The sequence below is a fragment of the Fulmarus glacialis genome, unplaced genomic scaffold, assembly GCF_000690835.1.
Source record: "Fulmarus glacialis isolate BGI_N327 unplaced genomic scaffold, ASM69083v1 scaffold12972, whole genome shotgun sequence".
Classification (NCBI taxonomy): Eukaryota; Metazoa; Chordata; class Aves; order Procellariiformes; family Procellariidae; genus Fulmarus; species Fulmarus glacialis.
In genome coordinates, this window is record NW_009195972.1 from 1 (window position 1) to 24,465 (window position 24,465).

A 24,465-nucleotide genomic window follows, 5' to 3' on the forward strand; every position below is an offset into this window, starting at 1 on the left:
GAACAGGACCGGCCCCAAAACTGAGCCCATCATTTCAAAGTCAGAACTGTAAGCCAGCACTGCAATCTACTTTGATTTCCTTGTATTTAACAGAGGCTCGAGGGATCTTTTTACACTGAAGACATCCCCTCCTGCCATCAGTGTATGGCATACCTATTGGCACTGCCTTCTCAGTCTTGTCCCATTACTGGATTTGGTTACTTAGCTGAGGACTTATCTGATCTTCTTTTCCTTCCATCATTATCACCTTTTAAAATCCACCTTATTCTTCTGTCCTTCCAATGTTTCTCAGCTATCTTCACAAGGACTGTTTTAACAGACTCCCATTTAAATGTTTTTTCCAACACCAACAGTGCTCAAAAGTGTGATTGACACCAACAGCACCAACTGCCAATAAATTCACCTCACTGAAGCCCCAGGACTTTTTCAGCCTGCTTCTACAGCAGTTTTTAAAACCTCTGCTCTAGAAAACTGTATAAAAACCAGTACAAGTAGAAAACTAACTCAGTGTTTCAAAGGAAAACATGTTGCAAGGAATTGTAGGAAAACAAAAAATAAATGATACCGATGAGGCAGGAGAAGGAACAGCCATTGCTACAAACTGCAGCAGTGCTCACAATTAAAGGCACAAGAACAAGAAGTTTCAGAGTTTAACGTTGTTCCCATTTACCTTTGCTGTTAAAAAGACTTGCCTTATTTCTAGGTTCTCCTCGTTACTGGCCCAAATTCAGCACCTGTCAAACCTGCTCTCCCTTCTGTTACACACAAGGATTACACCAAGCCCTCATGTTCAACTTCTGTAATATCCAAGTCGTTTTCAGACACTATTTCCGAGGACAGAATCCTTTCTTTTGTAACATACAAAAGTATATGTGTAACACAAACATGGAGAAATGCAAATGAACTTCCCCCCATCCCTGTTTCTGCTTCTTTAGCAGTCAAGGAACCTCTGACTTCCTTTGGTTATTGGTCTCCCAGAGAATGTCTCAGACCCAACAGTAAGTCCACTCTTACTTCCACATGGTTGAAAAGATGTTAAATAGTGCAAGTTAAGAAGGTAGTCTATCTGTATTATTTCATTAGAAACATTGGGGTTTATTGACAACCCCTAAATGAAATGTCAATTTGAAGTCCATTCATTCCCTAGATTTTTAATCTGTTTAATATCTCTGTGCTGTTTTTATATTATTCTCATGTCTTAACCAAAAAGTCATGCAGTATAAACATCTAATACAGAAACCTACCATTATTCGCTAAGTTTATAATCTCATCAAATAAGTAGTTCAAACTCCTACAACTCACATTAATCAATCTCCCTCACTTCCTGCACCAACCACACCACCACCCTGCTGGACGCACACACACACCAGCTTACTAGGCCTGGCATTATCCAGCTGATCCCGTTTACCAGTTTAAAACACTGAGAAATGAGACTAAGCGGGGGGAAGTAAAGCATGCATTACAACTAGAAAATAAAGTAAAATGACTGAAGCTGTAATTTGAAAGATTACTGTGATGTTTATTACTTTGAAGTGATGCCCATAAACTTCCTAGCAACCACGGGACGGATGTCATTTTCAAGCTCTATTTCCTATCCAAAGTCTGCAGGCTGCCAGGAGATAGACTGCTTCCCCTCTGGTAATTCTAGAAATATACAAACAAAACTTTTAAAGTAGCAGCTCTTTTCCACAGTGGCGCTGGCAGGGATCCAAAACTAAAGCCCTTGAAGGATCCAATATACTTAAATAGGCTTTCAGTTAATAGGATGCATGAGATTCCTCCTTTTAAAAATTGGCTCTGTTACGGATACTTACCAATTAGGCCCCTAATTCTAAAAATTTCTAAGAACAACAACTGTTCTGAAACTGCCTTTTGCTAAAGCAACTTTACTTTTCTAAATTTGCATAAATTAAAAACTTCTTGTGAAGATTTCCAGAGTAGATATACAAATCAGCTTCCCTCCACACTGAGAAAATCTGTCATTGTGTCTTACATCATGCACCTGCTTTTCATAGGTTGCAAAGCATTATCAAAGGTATAGGAACTAGCAAAGTAGACCTTTCTTTCAAGTTAAGGAACAGACATTAGTTTTTTTAAGAGCATCTTTGCAATCAACTGTGCTTACATCAAACAGAATTTTTATGCAGGAAAATCTCCTGAGTAATGAGACCACAAGAACTATTTCATGACAGTGATCTCTAGCAACAGAAAAGCAGAGCTGGAAAAGGGAGAAGCTCGCTACCTAGCAGTTTCAACAAAACCCTATTAACCTAAGTCACGGCAAAAACCACAACCTCCTCCTTTGCAGGCCTTTCTGTGTTACAGCCAAGGCAGAAAAGACTGATTGATTACTTTGGGTAGCTATCGAAGATGTATTGCCTGTCTGTATTCTGCTGTTCACACATTCCCCGTATCTCAGATGCAGCTCTTGCGACCACCTCTGGTCTTTAGCATTTTGCCTACCACAGGATGGCTTTTTTTTTTGCCATTTCCTACGCAGAACATGCAATAAGGGTTTCCGAATGTAGCTATCTGAAGATCTTAGTGTTGTGCCCCCAAAACACCACCTTCTCTTCCACCACTTCCAGTCTGTGCTTTGCATACTGGCAGAAAGGAAAACATAGCACCATCAAGATAAATTACAAAAGTTTGTTGCCATTGTTCACATTTTCTGCTGCCTAAATCTGCTCGCTAAGAACTCATGTATGCTGTGTAGTTGCGTGTTCCCTCAGTGAGCCTGCAGACAACATAACCCGAAACATTTCAGACAACTTAGGAGTTCGTAAGCAGTTTAGCTGATGAGGTCCCATGCATGTGAGCTTGTAAACCCTGACTAAAAGAAAATGTAGGAAACCCTTTCATGAAAGTAGCAGTTTCCACTCAGAGGATCCCCCTTCCTCTCTGATAACAGTGAAGAGCTCATGTAAAGCCTCTCGATTTTTATATTTTTAGATACGGAATGGAGCTGGTATGTCTACTGGGCAATGTGAAAAAGACATGTCAGCTCTCAACACGGAGTAGAAAAGCTTCATTACAAGAACACAACTCTTAAAACCTAGAGAGATTCAGTCAATTAAAAGTTTACATACGTGTCCATTTAACAGGTGCTAGATTGTAGTACATAAAATGAAAACCTGACAAAATTCTTTCCCAGAGTCTGAAGCAACAAGAAGGAACTCAAACATTACTGAAAAATTCTGTTTAGAAGAAAATTTCAAGCAAGTACTTAAGACACAGTTACAGCTTTCTTGGGTATATCTGAGCAGATGAGTCAACTCTTAAATCATACAGGATTTACATGTACTAGAAACCAGTGTGTGGACTGACACCAAAAAAGGGGTTTTTTTCAGATGTCTTAAATAACTAAACCAGAAGAAAGGGAAGAGAGGTTCTTACTTTAACTACTGAAAGCAACAGGGAGGTCACAATATAAAACCAGAAGCTATGATATAACAAATATTTTCTGTTTTCCATACACATTTGATTTTTGACCTGGCTTATTTTTATAACTGATAAAATAACATTTTGGAGCTGCAGAAAAGGAAAACCCAGCCTGAGAATTATTGTGTAATGTATTTCCAGTAAAGGCAAGGAAATGTTACAGCAAGAAACTGCCTGGATCTCATCTGGAATCATGTATATAATCCTAGTCACTAAAATTAAAGAGACTAAATTCAAACTTGGACAAGTGAATAGGAAGGTTACCAGATAATACTGCATCGGGGAGGTGGGGAGGAAGCAGAGAAATCCACACCTCCCATACCAATAAGAGAGACTTGGCTTATTAAGGGTGACATCACAAAAGCACAGAGGAGACACAACTGCAATGTGTAAATGCACTCAGGGGAGTAAATACAACAGAGGGAATATAAGTATTGCAACTAACAGAAAGCTGGCTCAAGGGTAAACGTGTGCGAAATAGGTATTAATTTAGGTTTAAAACCACAGGAAGTTTTATAACCCTCTGAGGAGTGATGATTAGGCTGAGCAAGAACAGCCTGAGGAGATGGCAACGTGATCCCTGTAAGAATCGAGGACACAAGGTAGAATAGTGGAGCACTAAAGCATAGCAAGTTACTGTATTTGTGATAGGAAACTCATGACAAGAGCACAGTTTTTGCTGCACTGAAGTTGATGAATGCTTTTCAGCTTTCATTAATCAACTCCTTATTTCATTTCCTTTGCTGCAAGTGAGCAAAATAGCAGAAGATTTCCATAGGAACCGGTTAGTTCCAATACTCAAAGAAAAGAAAGACAGGACAAAATTTCCCCCTGAGTATTTTTAAATAGATTTACAAATTGAATATAGCATGCACTAGCTGATAAACAGGTATTTCACAAGCTTCATTCCAAAAGTAGGGAGTTTCTTTTATAGATACTGTCACTCAAAATCACCTTTTCACTGCATTTTTGTTGCAATATTTTTTACAGTTAGAGCTGATAATATAACTGCCAAATCCAGTTTAATTTCCATAACTCAAAAGAAAAATCCCAGAGGGAGGAATACATTTGATAGCAGGAGTAAGACAAAACTGCCTAGAAGAAAAACTACATGCAACAGACACAGCAGAAAAGCAATAGATCAACTTGTCAAGGTGGAGTTACATAGATGGGATCACAAAACTTTTTTGGTGACAGTCCATTAGCATATCATTAAAAAATTTATGACATACCAACTGTATTGATTACTCTTTCGACAACACACTGATGATGGATTTGCAACGCCAATAATGGTTCCATAATTACTGGTTTCTTGTTGCAGCTTTAGTCATAATTTCGTACCAAATTAGTACAAAAATCCAAGAATAATCAGAGTTGAAAGACCATATGGGTATGGGTTAAATTACATACTTGCTCTGCTTTGACTTCTAATATCGAGCAACTGCCTTCCTATAGCAAAGAGGTTATTTTTAAGAACTCTCAGTAAAAAGTCAGTTAGCCACCGTATGATGCATTTTATTCACTTAAGGGGGGGGGGAGGGAAGAAAAAGCCTTACTCTTTGTATCCAGCTGAGCACGATACTTTTCAAATCCCTTGAGTCGAACTCGTTCTCCCAACAGCTGAAGAAACTCTTCAAAGGCTGGACCCGCTGATTCATTATTATACATTTCCTCTTCTGTGCTTTGCCCGGCCTTGCAGTACATGATACCCACCTTAAGTTGGTAACTTAACTGCAAAGGGAAAAAGATTAAAATCTTATATGTATACCAAGTGATGCAGCAAATTATTTATTGAATTCACTTCACATTTTTAATAAACCCGTAATTCACAAAGAAAAATACCTAATTATCAGTCTAATTTCAAATGTTTGTCTAGTTCCAAATACTCTCATCGTTTTCCACCATTATTCCCTTGATGATGGCATATTTAATCTAAAGATGCCAAAATGCTTTCTGAAGTGAAACAAGCATTAATGTTCCTTCGTTTCAGGAACTCTGACTGGCAGAGCATAAAGGAGAGCCTTGGAGTTTACGCATGTAATTCACCTAGTAAAAATGCATACCCATTGCAGGGTAAATAATCTTTCCTCCCACACACGAATTTCTGTAGAGGCTTCATTTTAAATAAATACCAACCAGATCTGCCAGAGCAAAATCACAAGAAAGTCTATCGAAACTGGCATGAGATTTACAAGTTTGGGCTACAGGTTAGTGGGAAGTGAAAACAGTTATTTGCAAGGGCACTGGAAGCAAAGTCATCTGCATATACTGTGACCTGCTCTCAAAGCTTCTATCACAGGTCGTGAGACAAAAGGTTTTGGAACTTGCTGGGATGATGTGGACATACATAATTAAATTGAAATTCATTAATTTCAACTTACTATATTTTCGGTTGGATAATTTAAAAGCCCTGAGAAGTGGTCCTACTCTGTCTCTAATTAAAGTAAATTTTAAAATTAAAAAACTCTGAAAATGGCAACTTTACTGTATTCTTCTTTTACTACCAAGGATGAATGGTGACAGGGATAAAGTATTAGCAGTAGGAAAATAAGGAGGGGAAAAAAGAAGGGTAAAGATCAACCTGGCTTGATTACTCCCGTTGAAGAAGTTAAGCATATGTAATGAGTCACAGTTCTAGGCTGTTTCTTTTTTCCCCTCCAGAATGTCCCTTATTTTATCATCTGACACAATGACTACCTGACTTACATCTTCTAACTATGTCCAAATTTCTTATGATAAAATATGAGTACAGCATAGAACCACTGAATGGTTTGGTTTGGAAGAGAACTTAAAGATCATCTAGTTCCAACCCCCCTGCCACGGGCAGGGACACCTTCCACTAGACCAGGTTGCTCAAAGCCCCATCCAACCTGACCTTGAACACTTCCAGGGATGGGGCATCCACAGCTTCTCTGGGCAACCTGTTCCAGTGCCTCACCGCCCTCACAGTAAAGAGTTTCTTCCCAATATCTAACCTAAATCTACCCTCTTTCTGTTTGAAACTCTTACCCCTCATCCTATCACTACACTCCCTGATAGAGAGTCCTTCCCCATCTTTCCTGTAGGCCCCTTTTAAGTACTGGAAGGCTGCTATAAGGTCGCCCCGGAGCCTTCTCTTCTCTAGGCTAAACAACCCAAACTCTGTCAGCCTGTCCTCATCTCAATCTATTTCTTACGTAAGAAACATTCACAGGCCAACTTCCAAAATTGCAACTGAAAGGGGGAAAAAAAAAAAAGAAATATCTATTTTGTGCTTTGAGGTAATGTTTCTATTTCCTTTTCTCTCATTGTTAACTATTTGAAATGCTTTCTGTGTAACTAGAAGGGAAATACGCTCTTTCAGCACTAGAGACCCAACCAAAACCATTCACCTTTAAGAATGAAGACTGCATATTTTGAGCACTGAAGTATTAAGACCTGAAGCAAAGATATTTATTGGTAAATCAAATACCAAGCACATGCAAATTAATGTTACAATTTATTATTACGATTATTTACTTCAACTCCCCATTCACTAAAAAAAATACAAAAACTCAAACCAACCATCAGAGTACACAACGCTCAAAACAATCCAGATACAGATGGATGGCACATGCCTTTTTTTTTTCTTTTAAAAAAAAAAACAAAAACCAAACATTCTGTATGACGACTGTTTGATTAAGATTTAAATTTTCTCAGGAATCACGGGAGCTAGATGAGGTTTGTGGGTACATTTTTATGATCGCTGCTTAGCTAGCGCACTACATGATCCCACTCACTGCAAGCTTATTGCCTCACAGCAGCCAAATTTAGTGCCTTCGCTGACAGGACTATGTGCTCTCACAGAGAACCTGGAGCAGCTACTGCTGATGTGGGAAAGGAGGAAAGACGAGGTGAGCGGTGGCACTGCTGCCACTCCTGCCAGAACAACTGCCATTACTTTCCGTATCATCAGTAGCAGGTCCTGTCTTGGACTGTTCAGGCAACATTTGCTGCTCAGATATATTCTCTGTCCACTCCCGAGGAAATATGATGATGGAATTGTTTCAGAGGACCACAATGCCTTAGCTGCACTGCTAATTAAAATAGTTTCTAGTAATTTTACTTAAACAAGTTAGGACAAAGAACACCATTCTCAAGCACACCTACACTATTTAAGCTTCAATTTCAGGTGAAAGAAGGGCATAAACGTAAATGGGATCTGCAGCATCCACAAGCAACCAAACAACTGTCCTTTATTGCTTTGAAAATATCAGCCTAAGAAACTAAATAAGGACTATGCAAAGAGCAGGATATGCCTTCTAGCTGTTCTTAGATTTGCTAAACTTAAAAAAAAAAATTTCATAAGGCCAACACAAGCTGGTATTTCTGAATCAAAAAAAGCGGATCTGGGGGAAGAAAGGCAGGCAGTCCCCATTACTACACCTCCTTCTGATACATCTAGAGTCCTTAGAAGTATATTAACTCCAAGTAAAAGCTAAAAAAGGAGTTGAAGGATGAATTCCGCTGTGGTAAAACTCCTAAAGTAGCAGCTTCATTTTAATAATCTGAAAGTATTTACATATTTATATATGTGGGAAAAGTGCACTTCAAGTATTTGTCTAGCACCTAGTGAAAGACAGCAGAAAGCATATCTTGGATTTAACCAGTCAGCAAATTTGTATTATAAAATCGGAATTATATTAAAAACTGACTGACATTTCACAGTATTTCTGTGAATGAGAAATTGGCATAAAGATAAAGTTCTACTGGAATAAATCAGTAATTGCCCTGATATTCAAATTTTTAAATCATATTTGGAAGTAAACCTAAAGTAAGTTACCATGAACTCTGCATTCAGGCAAAGATTAGTAGATGGTAATTAGCCAGGAAGCTAGCGCAGCCCTATGGAACGATTTGATTGCTTTTTAACACAGAACCATTCAAATGAATGCATTTTAATAAAGCCAATAAAAGAACAGCTAGGTGACAAGCAATGTGGGCCATATGTACAGAACAGCAGATGTTACCATGACTCTAGCAATCTAAGGGAAAGTAAGGAAGATACAACTTGACATACACCAGCAGTACAAAATTGGGGCAAGAAGAATATTCCCATTCTGACACTGGATGTCATATGCAGATGCTCAGCCATAAAAGTGATACGAAATTCAGAGCAAATATGTTGCAGTGAAAGACTTGAAAAGTGCAATCTGTTTAGTTTATCATAAGACCAACAGATGATTTAATCACTGCATACAAAAACCTTTGCTGGAAAACAATCTTACACCAAAATTACTCTTACGATGTAGCAGAGAAAGATATCAGAAGTCTGGAAGCCGAAAGCAGATAAATTCAAATAAAGAACTGCAAATTCTTAAATATGAAAACAACCAACCGCTTTAAAACCTCACTCAATTATAAAAAAAGATAGCCTATCTTAATCAAAACTGGTGCACGCGAATTTGGCTCAATGAAGGGGTTACTGGGTGAAATTTAATGGCTAAGTCAGGCTTAGGTCACTTTATAGTATTAACTCTGAAGTTTACAAAACATCTTATTTGCTATATCAAACAGGCACCTGTTTGTGCTGTAATGAAACAGTGCAACACTCAGCAAGAAGTAGTGATAAACATTGTGTACCTAATTAGTAGAGCAGCTGTTACCCAAATTTTTCTGTTAGCTTGGAATTGATAAAAAATGCAGCTTCTAATTAGTACAGAGTGTGCTTATCTTTTTCTGTTAGAAGTGTCAAACTGTTTCATTACCACAAAAAGAGAAAATACTTTGATGTAGATAATACAATTTTAACTATCACTTGTCCTTAATGATTTTCAAAAGTTTAAGTAATAAGAGAAAACCATACTATACACCATATTCTGGGAGTTTAATGACATACAAGATATGAAATAAGGATAATTTAATCTCACAGTTTTTTAGACATAACTGACTTCTGAAGCAAATTATGCTAACTTACTTTTAAATTAGGTATTTACTAGAAATAATCTTGGAATTTGATTTTTTTAAATAGAACTTTCGGCTAGATTTTTTTTTCTTTGTGAAAATTTTCCCATCAACTCTATATAGAGATTGTAGGTTCTTGATGGGCATATCTGGAAGGTACTGATCCTTGGATCCAAAGGCTCGCTTATGGAGTCATGTTGAATTAAATTCCATTTTCTCCACTGCTGAAACAGAAAACTTTGGAAAGAGATTGAAAGATAATCTTGAGTCTTCAGGTGCCTGACAAACTTGATTCTGGATGAAGGGCAGATTAGGTTTAGGCTCAGGTAATAAATCATAAACACTCAGTATGTGCATATTTGGAATCACTGCTCTAATTGTCTAAGGAAAACACTCAGGCCTCCAACTTATTAGGATCTCTTCATGTGAAAAAAACCAGTTATACTGAGCAGTGTAAGCATCTAAAGATTCCGTCTTTCTTTTAGCAGGCTATACGATAAACCCATCTCCCCTCAACCTTACGTGTTCGCTGCCTCATCGCAGTGTTGTCCTCTGCAGGAGCCAATAAGCACATGCAGGAGATACAGCTGATACAGAGTATACTTGAATTTCCAACACACATTTAACAAAGCTTTTTTTTCAAAAAGTCTTAAAACCCCAAAATAGCAAGAGTACAGAAAAAGGAACTCACTTAGACATGCAACTGGCTAAAAGACAAGGAGCTGAAGAAAATGATCAGTAGGGTAAGGCAGGGATCTGAACTTGGACATACAGTATTCAGCACACACTTTAGCAATCTGATAGAGGTGATGAATAGTAAGGTAACTAAGTTTGCTAACATTACTGAGTTATTACTCTACAGTATTGGAGTTGAAGACTGGCTATGAGAGCTACCAAAGGAACTTATGATAGTGGATAACTGGGCAAAAGAATGGCAGATGAACCTCAGTGCAAGTAAAGCTTGAAGTGATCCATGTGGTACAAAGATGCCCAACTTAGTATATACAGCAGTGAGCTCTGACTTATACCCCTAAGGAACAGGATCTTAGGTGTTCATGAAAAAAATACTTTCAGTGTTCAGTAGTAGCCACAAAGCAAACAAAATATCAGTAATTATTAGAGAGGGAAAAGATAAGGAAGCATACTACACCAAAATTTTTCCCCATTTTCAAAACTGCACTGTTTTAAAATAGATGTGGGAGAGGACGAGGGAACTGGAAAAACTCCAGAGGCAAAATCATGACCAGAGGCACAGAACAACTTCTACATAAGAAATGACTAACTAAACTAGGACTCATCAAACTGGTAAAGCAGAGGAGTAGTATAGAGAGCCCTACAAAAGCCTACAAGCTATCAGGAGCTAGGAAAGTATCACGCCACGCTCGCCCTGTTCTCATTCTTAGCCAGGCACCCACAGTTGGTCATGGTCAGTGACAATACTGGGCTGCACCTACCTTGGGCTGACCACACATAACCACTCCCGTGTTAGTCTGGATGCTCTGCGATAGCCACAGCTACCCATTTCTTCATCCTTTTGTACCGTGTTCTTAGTGAGATAGATGATGTTCTGAAACTAACTAGAGGACAAAGCGTTTTGCTCAAGTTTTGCTTCTGGTAGGTATTAATTTGGGGATTCTCTATCTTGTCCATTTTAATAACCAAACAACAAGGAGGCTGACAAAAATCTTCATGATAGTCACTTATAAACCTGTTTAGAATAGCTATATTCTCTCCCTTGTGGGGCAGATAAACATCAGACCTTTTTCAATTTTATGATGGCAATGTTAGACTGACAGCAAGAAGAAATAATAACATAGATGTTAATTCTGTGCAGGAAAGGCTGATCATGAGAAGCAAAAACGACCAGGAGAAAGAGACAATCTCAGTACTCAGAGCGGTTAAATGTCACTGTCGAAGTTTTTAATCATAAAATTAATTTTACTCATGGACTTCCATTTTGCTAAGTCTAAGCTATACAGCTAACGAGCCCCGGTTCCATCTTTAAGAGACATGGGGACTATCACCTCATTGAAAACCACTTGTATGAAGAAGAGGCTTAGAATATTTTGCCATGTAGGTTGGGGGGCGGGGGGAGGAAGGAAAAAGAGACAGGCAACACCCTGCTAATAGTTGTGCCAATACAACATTACAACAAAACATTTAGTAACATGGGAGATTTCTATTCTCATTATAATAGCAATCGGAAAACCAGAACAGAACTCCCTCCTCCCCACAATCTTTGAAAAACAACCACTCAGTCTCTTTTAAAGTAAATTAAAATGGACAATTACAATAACATTAATCTAAAACTTTAGACTACTTAGAGCAATGAACTTGATTTCATACATACCAAATATTCTGCAAAACTCGGGGGAAAAACATGCAACATAACTCTCCCTACAGATGACAAGCTTTAGTTTAAATCAGGCATTTTAATAGACAGACTATAATCACTTAAAGCTAAAAGGTAATTTTGCAGTTCATGGCAGTAATCTGACTGTTTAAGACAATTTGTCTCATTCTATAACTCTGCCCTTACCCCTTGTTCATCCAGCTTCATAAGCTGTTCTGTGACTTTCGGAGTGTTGAAGGCCAGCCTTAGGCAATGGATATTCAGCTCAGGAACCACGTACTCCAGCACTTCTTTTAGAGGAAGTCCCCTGGCTGTGCAATGCTTTGCAGTTGAAGGGATAGCATCTTCCAGCACAGAGCCTCTTAATGTCATAAGCTAAGCATACAAAACAAAAATAGCTTATATATTGAATTATGCACTGAGAAAAGGTTGATTAGCAATAGCAGCGGAGCAAAACATACTATTTTTCCAATTCTCAATAGAGATTGAGGACATTAAGTAACTTATGTTGCATGAAACAGACACCGATACGCCAAATGTCACTCACTGACAGCTAACAGTAGTCAGAATATTTCAAATGATCCAACAGATATAAGTTTTACAGGAAAGTAAGACTTGGAAAAGATTAGTAGTAGTATTTCTAGTAGAGCATTTCAAAGTATAAAAAGTACGCTTCTCAGGTCTACCCACTGTCACATATAAAAGTTGAGGAAGTAATTTTCTTCCTCTTTGCTTGCTTCTAGCTAATATAGCTCCTGTAAGTTTCTCAAGTTTTAATCAAAACAACCTTCACAGTTTCCTCTGTATTGCATGTTATGGAATAACTCACTCACTGATACACTTACTTGTTTCTGTATAATATAAACATGCGGCATAACTTTGTCAGGAGATTCCTGGATTATACGTATGTAGAGGAGACAGAAACCTATTATCAATGCTGAAAAGCACACAAACCCCACACATACCACCTGGTTTTGCCTGCTTACTTCTAGCTTCTTTTACTATCATTCCTAAACTGCTTACCTCACTGGTTCTAAATATGATCCGGTAGTTGTATTGAGGTCCATTTTCTTTGATTTCTTCTGGCTTCTCTCTTCTTATACTAACAGCTACTGGACCCAGGTTCTCATCTGCCCCAAAATAGTTCCAGTGTTCTTGCATATAAAAAAACAAACATAGAACACACATATAAAAGTCTGTCTTTCTTCTTACACTTTGACTATATTTTCATGCTTAGTTGTTACATTGGAAATAAATTCCCAGCTCCACTAGAGTCAATAAAAGTATGTCTTCAGTGGTACCAGAATTTCATTCTTGTGCTTCAGTTCTCTAATGAGCTCTGTTTATACAAGAAGGCTGAAATTCAACATTGCATCTCTGCTTAAACAGGCCTAAAACAGAATACACTTCTTACATTGGCTCTTACATCGAAATCTGTTTCATTCACATTGAGCTAAGTAAGCTCAGCTAATTTCCCCCCCTTAAAACAAAAACCAGGAAGCCAAGTGAGAAACTCACCACTCTCTGTTAAAATGGGAGCGGCAAACAATTGTACTTAGCAAAGGGTGTAACTTATTTATTTTTGTATAGAAAAAGCAAAAAACAGTCAAACAAGTTACTCAGTTAAAAAAAGGGGAAAAGCTGATGAAGCTGAAAAAGAAGTTAAAGGCTTGTTCATAGTAAAAAAATCAAAGCATAGTACCATAGAAAAATAGCATAAAGCGCAATAAACAAAGTGACTAGCATTAACATTTAACAGTGAAGTTCCAACAACCCTAATAGTAAATTTAAAGTGCCAAGAGTTGAGTCTAAAACTACCCTAGTTGGGAAGGTGTCACAGAGGAGAATACAGGGCTGGAGAAATTGCTCACTAGCTGAACAGTAGATTATATGAGATACATTTTTATATTTGTTTAACTATACACATGTAAAGCCAAGCTTTACGTGAAAATATTAGAAAAATGCATTTACAAAAATTAAAGCTCAACGATTTAACAGATTGGTGTTGAAGGCTCTTCTATTGAGCCTTCTGAGCATTATGAACTATCTTGACTGATGAAAGGTACATCACCATGAATGCAGCAACATATAAACAAAGTTGCACGTATCTCGACAACAGCTGAATTTAAACACAAAAATAAGAAGTTAGAGCTATCTGAAAATCCAATAATTCAAAGAAGAAAGGTGAAATTCAGTGGAATGAAAAAAAGATGTAACTGCCCTGAAAGAAAACGTAACCACACTGTCTGAACTACTTATATACAGACTACTTGTTATTCTTAAAACAACAAGAACTTTAAAACAAGAACTTTAAGAGCAGTCTAATATGAGCTATTCTGCTATACAGGTAAAATGCAAAATATTTTAGTATCATCAAGAACTGCATCTTTAAAGATACTAAAAAAGATACTGAAATACAGTCCATCTAAAGTGCATGCCAGTCATTTTTCCAATGAATAATCACTTGTGGTGTTAAAAATTTGAGTGCCTCATTTTTTATTCTATTTCTTTTTAAAATTATACTTACTGGTTCTTGCTATACTTTTCTCCAACACACTAAATGCTTTTCAAGTAGGTACTCTCTCCTTATGAACTTACGTGTGCCCTAGAATTACACCTTTGTCTTCACACAGCTGTTGACCCCTTTAAGCCCTTGGGGGCTCTATTCTATTCCCCAGTGTCTGGTATTTTATGACCTTTCCTCAATGTTTTTCATTTAAGATTTCAGAGCATGCAAGACATAAAAGAAACACGCTCACAGCATCATAAAGCTTGCTTTCTACCAAATTCCTCTGCAAGTCATCAAAAGCCAATACTCTGCACAGAGGTAATTAAGATTCAAAATTCTTTTAGTATCTTGTGGAATATCCTGTAAATATTGGCGTAAGTTTTGGGTGACTGAATTAGTCACAAGTGGGAAAATTATGAATAAATTAGACCATCCACGTAAGCCTAATTAAATCTTTATACTACTCGACTGATACGAGCCCTGTAAATGCCACAGAGATCTCTGTAATTTAAAAACCCAAACCATCTTATTAGCACCCTAGCTTTTCTTCTTCCCCCATTAAGTAACTTGCTTTTTTCAGGATGCTTATAGCTCACCAAACAATTTATGGCAGAGATGGTCAATGCAGAAGAAGCAGAATCATTGAGAACGTGAGATCAATTTTCTATCAGCATATTATGCAGCTTCCAAAACCTGAGATAGCTTGGCCACCTCCACACGAAACTGCTTAGTGACTTAAAAACATTGATGTACTTTTGCTTATCCAATAGAAAATTTTAAAGAAAAATATATGTTGGTAATATATACTAGAAGGGTCCAAAAATTACGTTAGTTTTCTGTACTGACAACTGCACAGATGGTAAAATTTGTATATCTTGTAACCAGTCTAGCCTGCAATTCAGATAGAGTTTTCTCAGGAGAAATTATTCTACATCTTGAAAACACATTTAGGAAGGCTGGTAAGAGGAATGTTTGAAGCTCCATGAGAATACACACACAATTCTGTACCATTTGATTAAGCTTTTTATCTAGCTCCTATTTATTTGGAAAAATGCACAAGTAAGTGTGGAATTTTATACTCCTCTGCTAATAGGAAATGTCTTTTACCCTCTTTCTCTCCTCTCTACACTGGGCAGTTGTCTTTCTCACTCTCCCATGCATCTCCTCAGTCCTCTCTTCTGAATTCACATTGTCTTCTCCTCTATTCACATTTACTAGAGGGTCGTTCATTCTTTACCTTCATCTTTATTCTCTTGCTCCTCCTCTACCCCGCCTCTGTATTCATTCTGCAAGCTACAGTATATACCCTCATATCTGACTATTTTTCCCTGTGGTACAGAGTATCTTCCATCTCCACCTGATTTTCCACTACGTCCTGAACTTCCTTGCATCCAACTATATTCTCTTTCCTGTAACAGGAAAAGCAGTAGCAGAATTTAAGTGCACAAAGCTTAATATCCAATCTAAAGGTAGTTAATTAGGAGTTTTATTGTAAAAACAAGGGCTACTTCACAACTATAATTCAAGAATTTTACGCCAAGCATGAATAGCATAGAAAACAGCTTTTTCCTCCACCCCATACAGAACCTCATTGAAAGCAACACTCCTCGAGCTTGACATTATTTCATTTAAACTACGGTTGAAAAATTATTTAATTAAAAGACATTCAGGAGACAACTAACAACAGCCATAAATCAATTTATAAATCCATGCCAAAAAGAAATAATTAATTGCTTGTACCTGCTCATTAAAATAGATTATACATACTTTTAAAAATAGTTAAATATTTATCATGTAATTCAAAAGATACTTCCAGTGAAAGAACATAAGTGAAAATACTCATTTTCCTGGCAGATATTTACGAGTTTCCCTTGCAAAGGAAATCCAGGTAAATCCACTTGATTTTGAGCGAGGAGGTTCTTTTGTGCATTTATCCTGTTTACCTTTGGATATCATGTTCAATTAATGTATTTTGTGTAATCAGACTAGAAGTAAAAATCCCAAATGTATCGCTTCAGAATGAAACTCTGCATCAAGCATTTTCCTCTAATCCCACCGCAGCATTTACAGCACTGGACAACTCTGCCCAGCAGTTTTCTGAAAACAAGAGGGCAGCATTTTTAGAGCACAGTTCTGTAATGTCTTCAGACTGTTGCTCATGAGTAGACTGTTAACTGTAAATTTTCTGTAAGTCTAGCCACATACTTGAAAGGTACCGATTTGGGGATAGAATATGCAGCAATTTAAAGCATCAGAGCAAAGGGGTTTTTCACTGGCTGCCAACAGTTAAAGGAAAGCTGACCAACAGCTCATTTGTTATAAAACCAGCTCAGGAAACTATTTACTTCTCAGTTAAGTCTTTCATTCTAAGACAGCAACTCAAATTTGTCCTAAATGGTAACAATGTTAGCGAGTACTGCCTGATGATGACTGAAGCTAAACGGATGCTCTTGGTTCTTTCCACGAGAATGGTAATTCCCAGACACAACTTGGGGGACAGAGAGGATAGACTGCTCCTCTGGAGCGATATGCTCTCTTTTCTAAGCAGCACTTAGACAAGCTGATGGAAACAAATGTTTCTATCCCTATGGTTTTATTATTGATAATAAATAAGTCTTTAATATCAAGCTATATAGGCTAATAAGCATGGCTCTCGTTGAAAAATACTTTATTGCTAATAATTAACCCGTTACCTAAATGTACAAACATTTATACGACTTCATGCAGAATACATACGCAAAGCTTTTACCCATGTATGGGAAAGAAATTGAAGTCTCGATGATAAGTTACAGCCAGACATTCGGAATTTCTAAAGAGAAAACATTACGATACTGCATAACTCTGTGGTTTGCTTCTGTCATAAATACTGTGCCCTGATCTCAACTGAAAAAGGTTCAGAGAAGGGCAACAAAACATGATTGAGGGGAATAATATGGCTGAGGTTTATAACATAACACATAGCAAGGAAAGGTGAGAAAACCAAACTTTTTCACCTAGCAGTGAGACTGTTTAATCGGATGACCCTAGTTTTCATTTTGGAAGCCAGTAGACAAAGCCAGTAAAAATTGGCTCTTTTATGACCAATGTAGTCAAGCTGCAGAACTCCTTGCTGCTGCAGGAATACTGTGAATGCTAAAAGTTTATTCAGGGTAACAGACAACTGGATAAATGCCTGGAAGATAAGTCCAAAGACTATTAAATACAAATGATACTATCACCAGGTTAAGAAGTCCATTATCTACACATCTCCAGAGGCTGGCAAAGTACACCTGGAAAGTATCGCTATGCCTTTGCCCTATTCTTACTCTTCCTTCAGTATCTGTTGCTGGCCTTTGCCAGAAGATAAGACTAGAAGTTTTGGGTTGACCCAAGATGACTTTTTTTTTTTAAACAAACTGAAGCACTGCAGCCAATAGTACAAAATGAATTATGGGGGGTTGAAAGTTATGTATTTAAGTAAGAATCTCACTTTCTCACATAAAAAGACATCTTTTCTTACATTTCAGTAAGAAGGCCTGAACAACTTGTTCCTCCTTTCTGTCAAAAAATATACTTTTAATCAAAACTGAAGCTCATCAGCTGTCTTAACATGTATTTTCTTAGAAGATTAATTGCAAGGTTTTATACTCATCACAATCATAGGACAAACAAAAATGTTAGAATGTTCTACAAGGAAAAAATAGTCCAGAAAGTAGCCCCAAAACAATTGCCAGGTAGCTTTTTGAAATCTTCCCTTCCCTCCCCACACCCTTACATTTGGTGCCACTGTGTAGAAAAGAAAAAAACCCAAACAAGTCCAATCTGTTTTCCTTCTGATTAATTCTAAAAGCACCATGTTCAGAAAGAAAATCCTTTATTTCAATAATCACAGAGTTTTAAAAATTTTGCCCAGTACACTTTGAAGCATTTTTATTGTTATTAATGGTCTCATTTGTGTATTTCAGCCTGTATTCTGATCTCACTCCAGGGGGTCCAGATTACATAGTTGCCCTTGCACACTATGCAATCTGCACACTAAGCAGCAAGAGCTGAAAGCACATATACATTATGGCACAAGTGAGAACACATGCCGATACTGAACTGAAGCCAGCCTTACTCTGTCCAGCTACCTACTACATCTATACAAACTGCAAACCCCTCCAATAAAAAGGCTTCTTAAAAGAAGGGACTCTATCAGATTAAGAAACAGAGATGTCGGAAGAGACCCTGTTACCTTAACTCAAACAGGTCAGAAATTGTCTTTTCAGGCATTGAAGTTAAGAGAAGAAGAGAAAATGTCATACAAAAAACCATGACTGCCATGTAAAATCCAAACAATGAACAACTTCCTTTAGTAAGTTTTTCCCATGTATAGTCATCCTTTTTGTTCAAAGCTTCATCTTATTTCAAGGTCATATTTGTGCAACTTTCAAAAATTTCTTCTTATGCTGGCTTCCCCCCCCTCTTTTTTTAGCACTAGCATTATCACATATCTTAGTGCTTATACATGTCTACACTTAAGACTTCTAATTAAAAGTCCCCCCTATCAAATACACCTTTTGAATACAAGTTTAAATAGTCATCTTGCAAATACATCTTTTGCAATATAAAAGTAGCATTCTATCTGCTGGAAGTATAAACATCTCCATGTGAGTTAGTTGTGTATGAGCCTTCCGCAGTGAATTGAGGGAAGCAAGACTGCAATTCTTACCATCCTGCAAGGCTCGTTTCTCTCTGCTGAGTACAAAGGGAGTCCACACAGTTAGCTCAGATAAAAAGTAGAGGAGCTGAATCCAACCTTGGGAACTACCGTTAAAAAGTTCTTTTCCCAATATCTGTACCATTTTTCTAACCTCCACTAAAACGTCTCCACCGATATTTTCACATTTAGAAGTCTGGACACCAGGACAGAATATTATTTATCAATAGTTTTACCACTGCTCTGTAAAGGGTCAAATAACATGTTGATTTCACCTTAGTATTTCCTTTACATACAAATGCTCATCCATTTATGTTCATGGATGAACTTATACAAGACTCATGCATAAATGTCACATGCAAATATTTTACACTAGCTAGATTAAGATATTTTATTTTAGTAATGTTCGTAATACTCCAGCTCACTGATACCTCCCCCGTACACTGCTAAAATTTGGATGCATCTATCATCCAAGTAACAATACCTGTAAAGAATGAGCTATTACTTCCATATAATTAAAGATTTCAGGCAAGTCACCATCAGCATCTCACCAAATTACCTTGGAGAAATTAAAATGGACTATATCAATGCAATGGCTTTCATTCTTTTTCTTTTTTTCCTAAGACACAAAAGATTAACAGTGTGGGTTTTTCTTTTGTTGCAAGACCTACTTTTCATTAAATCATGCCGACTGGCATCATTAGTGATTTTTAACTAGCAGTTCTTTGTTGATATAGTCCTAAATTACCCGCTTTGTTATTTCAAGTTGGAATGAAAACAAACTAAAGGATTACAATTGTCTGGGTCATTGCTTTTTATTCTTTTCAAGCTCTAGGATTACTTCAGTAGTTCTCCAATTCTGTGACATTTTCCGGTTTGAGATCTTTAAAAGTTATCGTTGCTGAATCAGAATCCCTTGCTTTGTACTTTTAAGACTATAAAATTACCCAAGGCCTGCTGACTTGACTAGCTGATTCCACTGAAACTGTCTTTTGTCACCATCTATTCCATTCATAACATCCAACCTCCTCTTCAAACAAGGAAGTTTCTGCACCATTACTTGCTTCATATTGTAAAGACTTTCAGTTACAATTTATTTCCTTGATATTTTTCCCTATTATGCTGCTTTAAGTTTTAACACCATCCCATCTCTTCTAGATTAGTCTAAAGTTTGCTTGGGGAAAGACAATATGCTGGGTGGTCAAAAAAATGCGTTTAGTACTTGTAGAACTGTGGGGTTTGGGCATATCTGATGAGGCTTCTGAAGTACACCTCTTTTCAGACAAAAATGTCTGGTAAGAACAACACCGCTGGCTCGTGCCTGCTGGACTGAACATGAGCACAGTGAATTTAAAATCCAGTTTTGGGGCTTAAGGAAAAAATCACAGCTTCTTTTCTCCCTCTAAACCCACTCCATATACACACTGACACTTCCGTATCTGGTTACCCCTCACCAATACCCTTAGGACTAGGTTATGCCGATTTTATCTAATTCATCTTAATTACGACTAGAAAGAAATGGACATATAATTGTGACTGGCATTGTAGTAGCATGAGGGTGTGGTTTCCCTCAAGGATAAGCGAAACTAATAAATTGCTGTTGCCTAAGGGCTGAAATCCCACTCATACCTCCTTCCTCTTCTGCTGTTCAATCTCATTGCTTAGCTGGCACTAGGCTTTGGCACTTGTTTGACTGCAAGGAAAGCTGATTTGACTCACTAAAACTGGAGAGAAATAACCAAGCAATAAAGAGCAAATTTAGTGTGATGGCAAGATTTCTGCTTGGTTAGTAAACTCAACGGGCTTATCAAGTTTTCAGAAAACAAGAGAACTGGTACAAGGAAGGGGGAGGAATAAAGTCTTCCCTTTTAATGCTGAAATGCTGTTAAATCAGGTCAGCTGTAACATGAAACTACACCTTTAGTTGCTGATTGCAAAACTCACCAGAGTGATAAGGAATCAAATTGTTCCAGAGGGAGACAGATAGGAAGGTAATCGCAGGCAAAGTTCTCTAACCTCAGGCTCTCCCCTCCAAACATACCTCTGTTGTGCATCTGGCTTACTGTTCTCAGGAAACCAGTATTTTTCCACACTCCTTTCTCTTCAAAGGATGTGGATCAGTACTCTCAAAACCCATGCAGCAAAGGCTGCATCTCAACCGTAGAAAGAGGAGACTATGGTAAGTGACAAGAGCCACCCAACCAAGGGACAATGCAGGGAAGAAGAGGAGAGAGATGAATGTATTTCGAAGCAAGGGAAAAATGGGAGATGAAATTATTAGCTGTAACACACAGTTAACAAGTTGAAGGTTTTTTTGAACTGACCATCCACTTATTTTAACCAGGCATCCCTGTTGCTTTAATCTGCAGGAAACAAGCTCTCTTGAGCTGCTTTCACTAAAGACGTGAAACCCAATCCTGATCACTGGTAGCTAAGGAACAAGCACTCTTCAGGTCAGTCATCAGACCAATTTTATCCATCAGGAGATACCATAGCAAGGCACACAATCCTGCAGATAGAACTCTCTTAAACTTTAAAGGACTTTGGTCTGCACTCCTTTTTGATCATTTTCAGAATCAGGAAGAACAGACAGCGAGATCTGCATCTCACGGTGCCAGCATCATTTTGGTGAGGGGAGTATCTGGGCGATGTTTCGGTTTTGTTTGTTACTATAGGTCAAGAAGTTTTGATCTGAGTTTTTTTTCCCCCCCCTGCATACCTCCAATGGAAATTATAATCCTTGGTTTCAGTAGAACCATGTGATAAGAGAATTGTACTCTGTTTTTCCAGATACATTGTTGTCATTGCAACGTGTGTGTATGTATATAGTTATGTACATACAGTCATAGTTTCTGCAGAATCTGACAAATTAGAATTTTCTTTCTAGAATGATGGCTATAATGAAAATAGTGAGTGAGGAAGACAGATTTTTATCTTTATTTATATGATATTATTGACTTAAAATAAATTAACACCCCCCCCCCATGTTTTGAAATGGATGATTAAGATATTAAAATGTCCAAAGATTATTGTAAATGCTAACTTTCCAAGCTGCACATTCCATTAAATCCTCAGTACATCAAGTCTTGATGTGGAGGGAAGAAAGTTCTCATACTTTAGGATTTTATTTTCTTTTTTAATCTTTCAAGTGCCGACCCCTGCCCACTCCCGTGGATACCAAAGCTGTGCTTCAAGACATTTATCATTTGTAGCCATTGCTAACTTATGTGTATCAGTACTAAAATCATCAACACTTTCTTACTCCAACACTGTGAAAAACTCTATCAGACATAGCATGTACTGATTGGTAAAATACACCATGTTTAAGCACTGATGATTAAAAAATACGTAATTCTTGCAAATACTATTATACATAGCTGGATTTTGTAAGTTGATAAAACAAAAAATCTTTAATAAAACACAAGAAATAAAATTTACCTACCTTTCTGATAGAAGAATTTTCGATAATAATATGCACCAAGGTCTACATGTTCAACGATGTATCTTTTCACTCTGTCTAGATGTAAAATCAGATTCTCCTTGGGAACTTCCAGAACTGCTACTCCAGCATTCGTGCAATGAGAACTCAGAGTCGACTCAAATGAGGCACTTTCACATCCACTGAAGGAACCTGAATTAGATTTGGAAAGGCTGATCTTCCTCTCCCCTTCCCCACCAATCTCATTACGAAAATAAGGACAACTCATCACAAGTTCATTGCTTTTATCATCCCCCTGGTCCATATTGAGACTTCCTTTTGAATTCAGGTCTTCAGTGCTGCCCATTGGAGAATTGAAACTTGCAGAATGGGACAAGGGTCCAGAGACAAGTGATGCCACAGCAGCAGCAGATGCACCTGTGGTTGTGTTCCTTCTTTTAATAACATTATGCCTGTTGATTGCCGCTTCATTTAAATCAAATAAAATACTCTGTACATCATAATGAGCGAAACATTTCGGACAAGTCCAAGGCTTGACGCTATCTTCTGACCTGTTATCTTCAAGATCTGAAGACTTCCCAAGCTCCCCTTCACCTTTGGCATTGCGCAGCTTACGAAAAATGGATGAATCTCCTGTCTCTGATTTTGACCGTCTCTTGAGTGGCTTCTCCCTTTCCTTAAAGAGTCTCAGGTTTTCCCTTTGAGTAATAGGTCCATCTATCACATCTAGAGAGAATCCTGAACCCTTGCTTCCACTAGCAATCAGGAGTTCACTGAGCTTAGCTGTGGCTGGGCTTCTCTGATCAGACTTTTCATCTTTATAGCCCTTCAGTAAGTCAAAAAAACTTTCCCCTGAAGTTCCCTGCTTATCTATGGAAGATGTGCTGCCATACTCCCTGTGCAGGGATGGTCCAGATTTAAAAGTGGGTGAAATACATTCATCAAAACTATCAACATCAAGTTCACTTATGGTAATGTCGCTGTTGCTGCGCTGTCTTATTCTGCGAAGAGCTTTCCTTGGGGAACTGGGATAGCCATCAGGTGTAAGAAACCTGGAGTCTAGATTGTCAGATTGTCTGGTCTTGTTTTTAAGGGTGCTCTGGATGCTCTTTAACATGACAGAATCGCTAGCATTCAGGTTAACAGAGCTTCCCTGACTCCCAGGGCTGCTTTTAGAAGACATGCTGTCAAGGCAACTTGATGTGTCAATGTCTTGACTAGATCTGCTTGTTTCCTTGATGTTCTCCTTCCTCGGGGGCCAATCAGCAATCCTTGCCCTGACCCCCATTTTAGGGACTCCAGGGGTAGAGGTAACATGATGGGAACTTTCATTGCGAGGAGGTCCAACTGGCGCCATGACTGCAGATCCTAAGCTGCCATTCTGTGACCTAAAGCGCCTCATATAAAAGTCATCCGAGTGGACTTTTGAGGTGCCATCTGTTCCGACTGATACCCCAGTGGCAACAGCCCTTTCGGTCTGGGACCGCTTCAAGCTGGTCATGGTCTTTCAGTATGTTCAACCTTAGTAAGTTCCAAGAGAAAACACAGTCATTTCTGCTTCTTAAATGCACAGTTCTCTTTTGGAGAATAGTCTCCAAAATATACAATGGTTGCATGAGATCTTAATCATGGATATTTAAGGACACATTTAAATGCAGGATGTCTAGAAAATTCAGATACTCAGCAGGTTTTGATAAGCAATAATTTCCTTGAACTTTTGCATTTTAAGAAGTAGCTATGCTCCAATACATTCAAATTGTTTTAACATCACTTGTGGTCCAAAATGTCAGAGCTCTAATCCAATTGTTTATGCTTCTTTTAAGCCTAGAACAGAGAAAAAGGGAGATAAAAGCATTAATCATTTCATATATAGCTTTTTTCGTAACTGAAACTATCAAAGTAATTACTACACAGAATTAATATTTCTAACAAACATGCTTTTAAATCTTGTTGATCATCACCTCAAAAATGCAGAGTTGTGTTATATGGTGGTGAAGAGTTTTCTAGATATTGTTGGTTTGCCTTCCGAAAAAATATTCTTACATTTGGATTCCACACCTAAGTACAATTTTTTCCTTATGAACTAATTAGCGATACTTTTTTAGTTGGGTTAGTGGACAGTT

General features: G+C 37.8%; 1 protein-coding gene across 1 annotated transcript; it reads right to left on the reverse strand.

Moving 5' to 3' along the window:
• Positions 1-4,997: 4,997 nt before the first annotated feature.
• On the reverse strand, positions 4,998-24,160 carry LOC104072539 (signal-induced proliferation-associated 1-like protein 1; the record flags this gene model as incomplete). Its single annotated transcript, XM_009572043.1, has 4 exons — positions 22,346-24,160; positions 12,740-12,870; positions 11,903-12,091; positions 4,998-5,172 (listed from the first exon to the last, which is right to left on the reverse strand). Coding segments are annotated over exons 1-4 (1,993 nt in total), but the record flags the coding sequence as incomplete, so codon positions are not given.
• Positions 24,161-24,465: the final 305 nt, after the last annotated feature.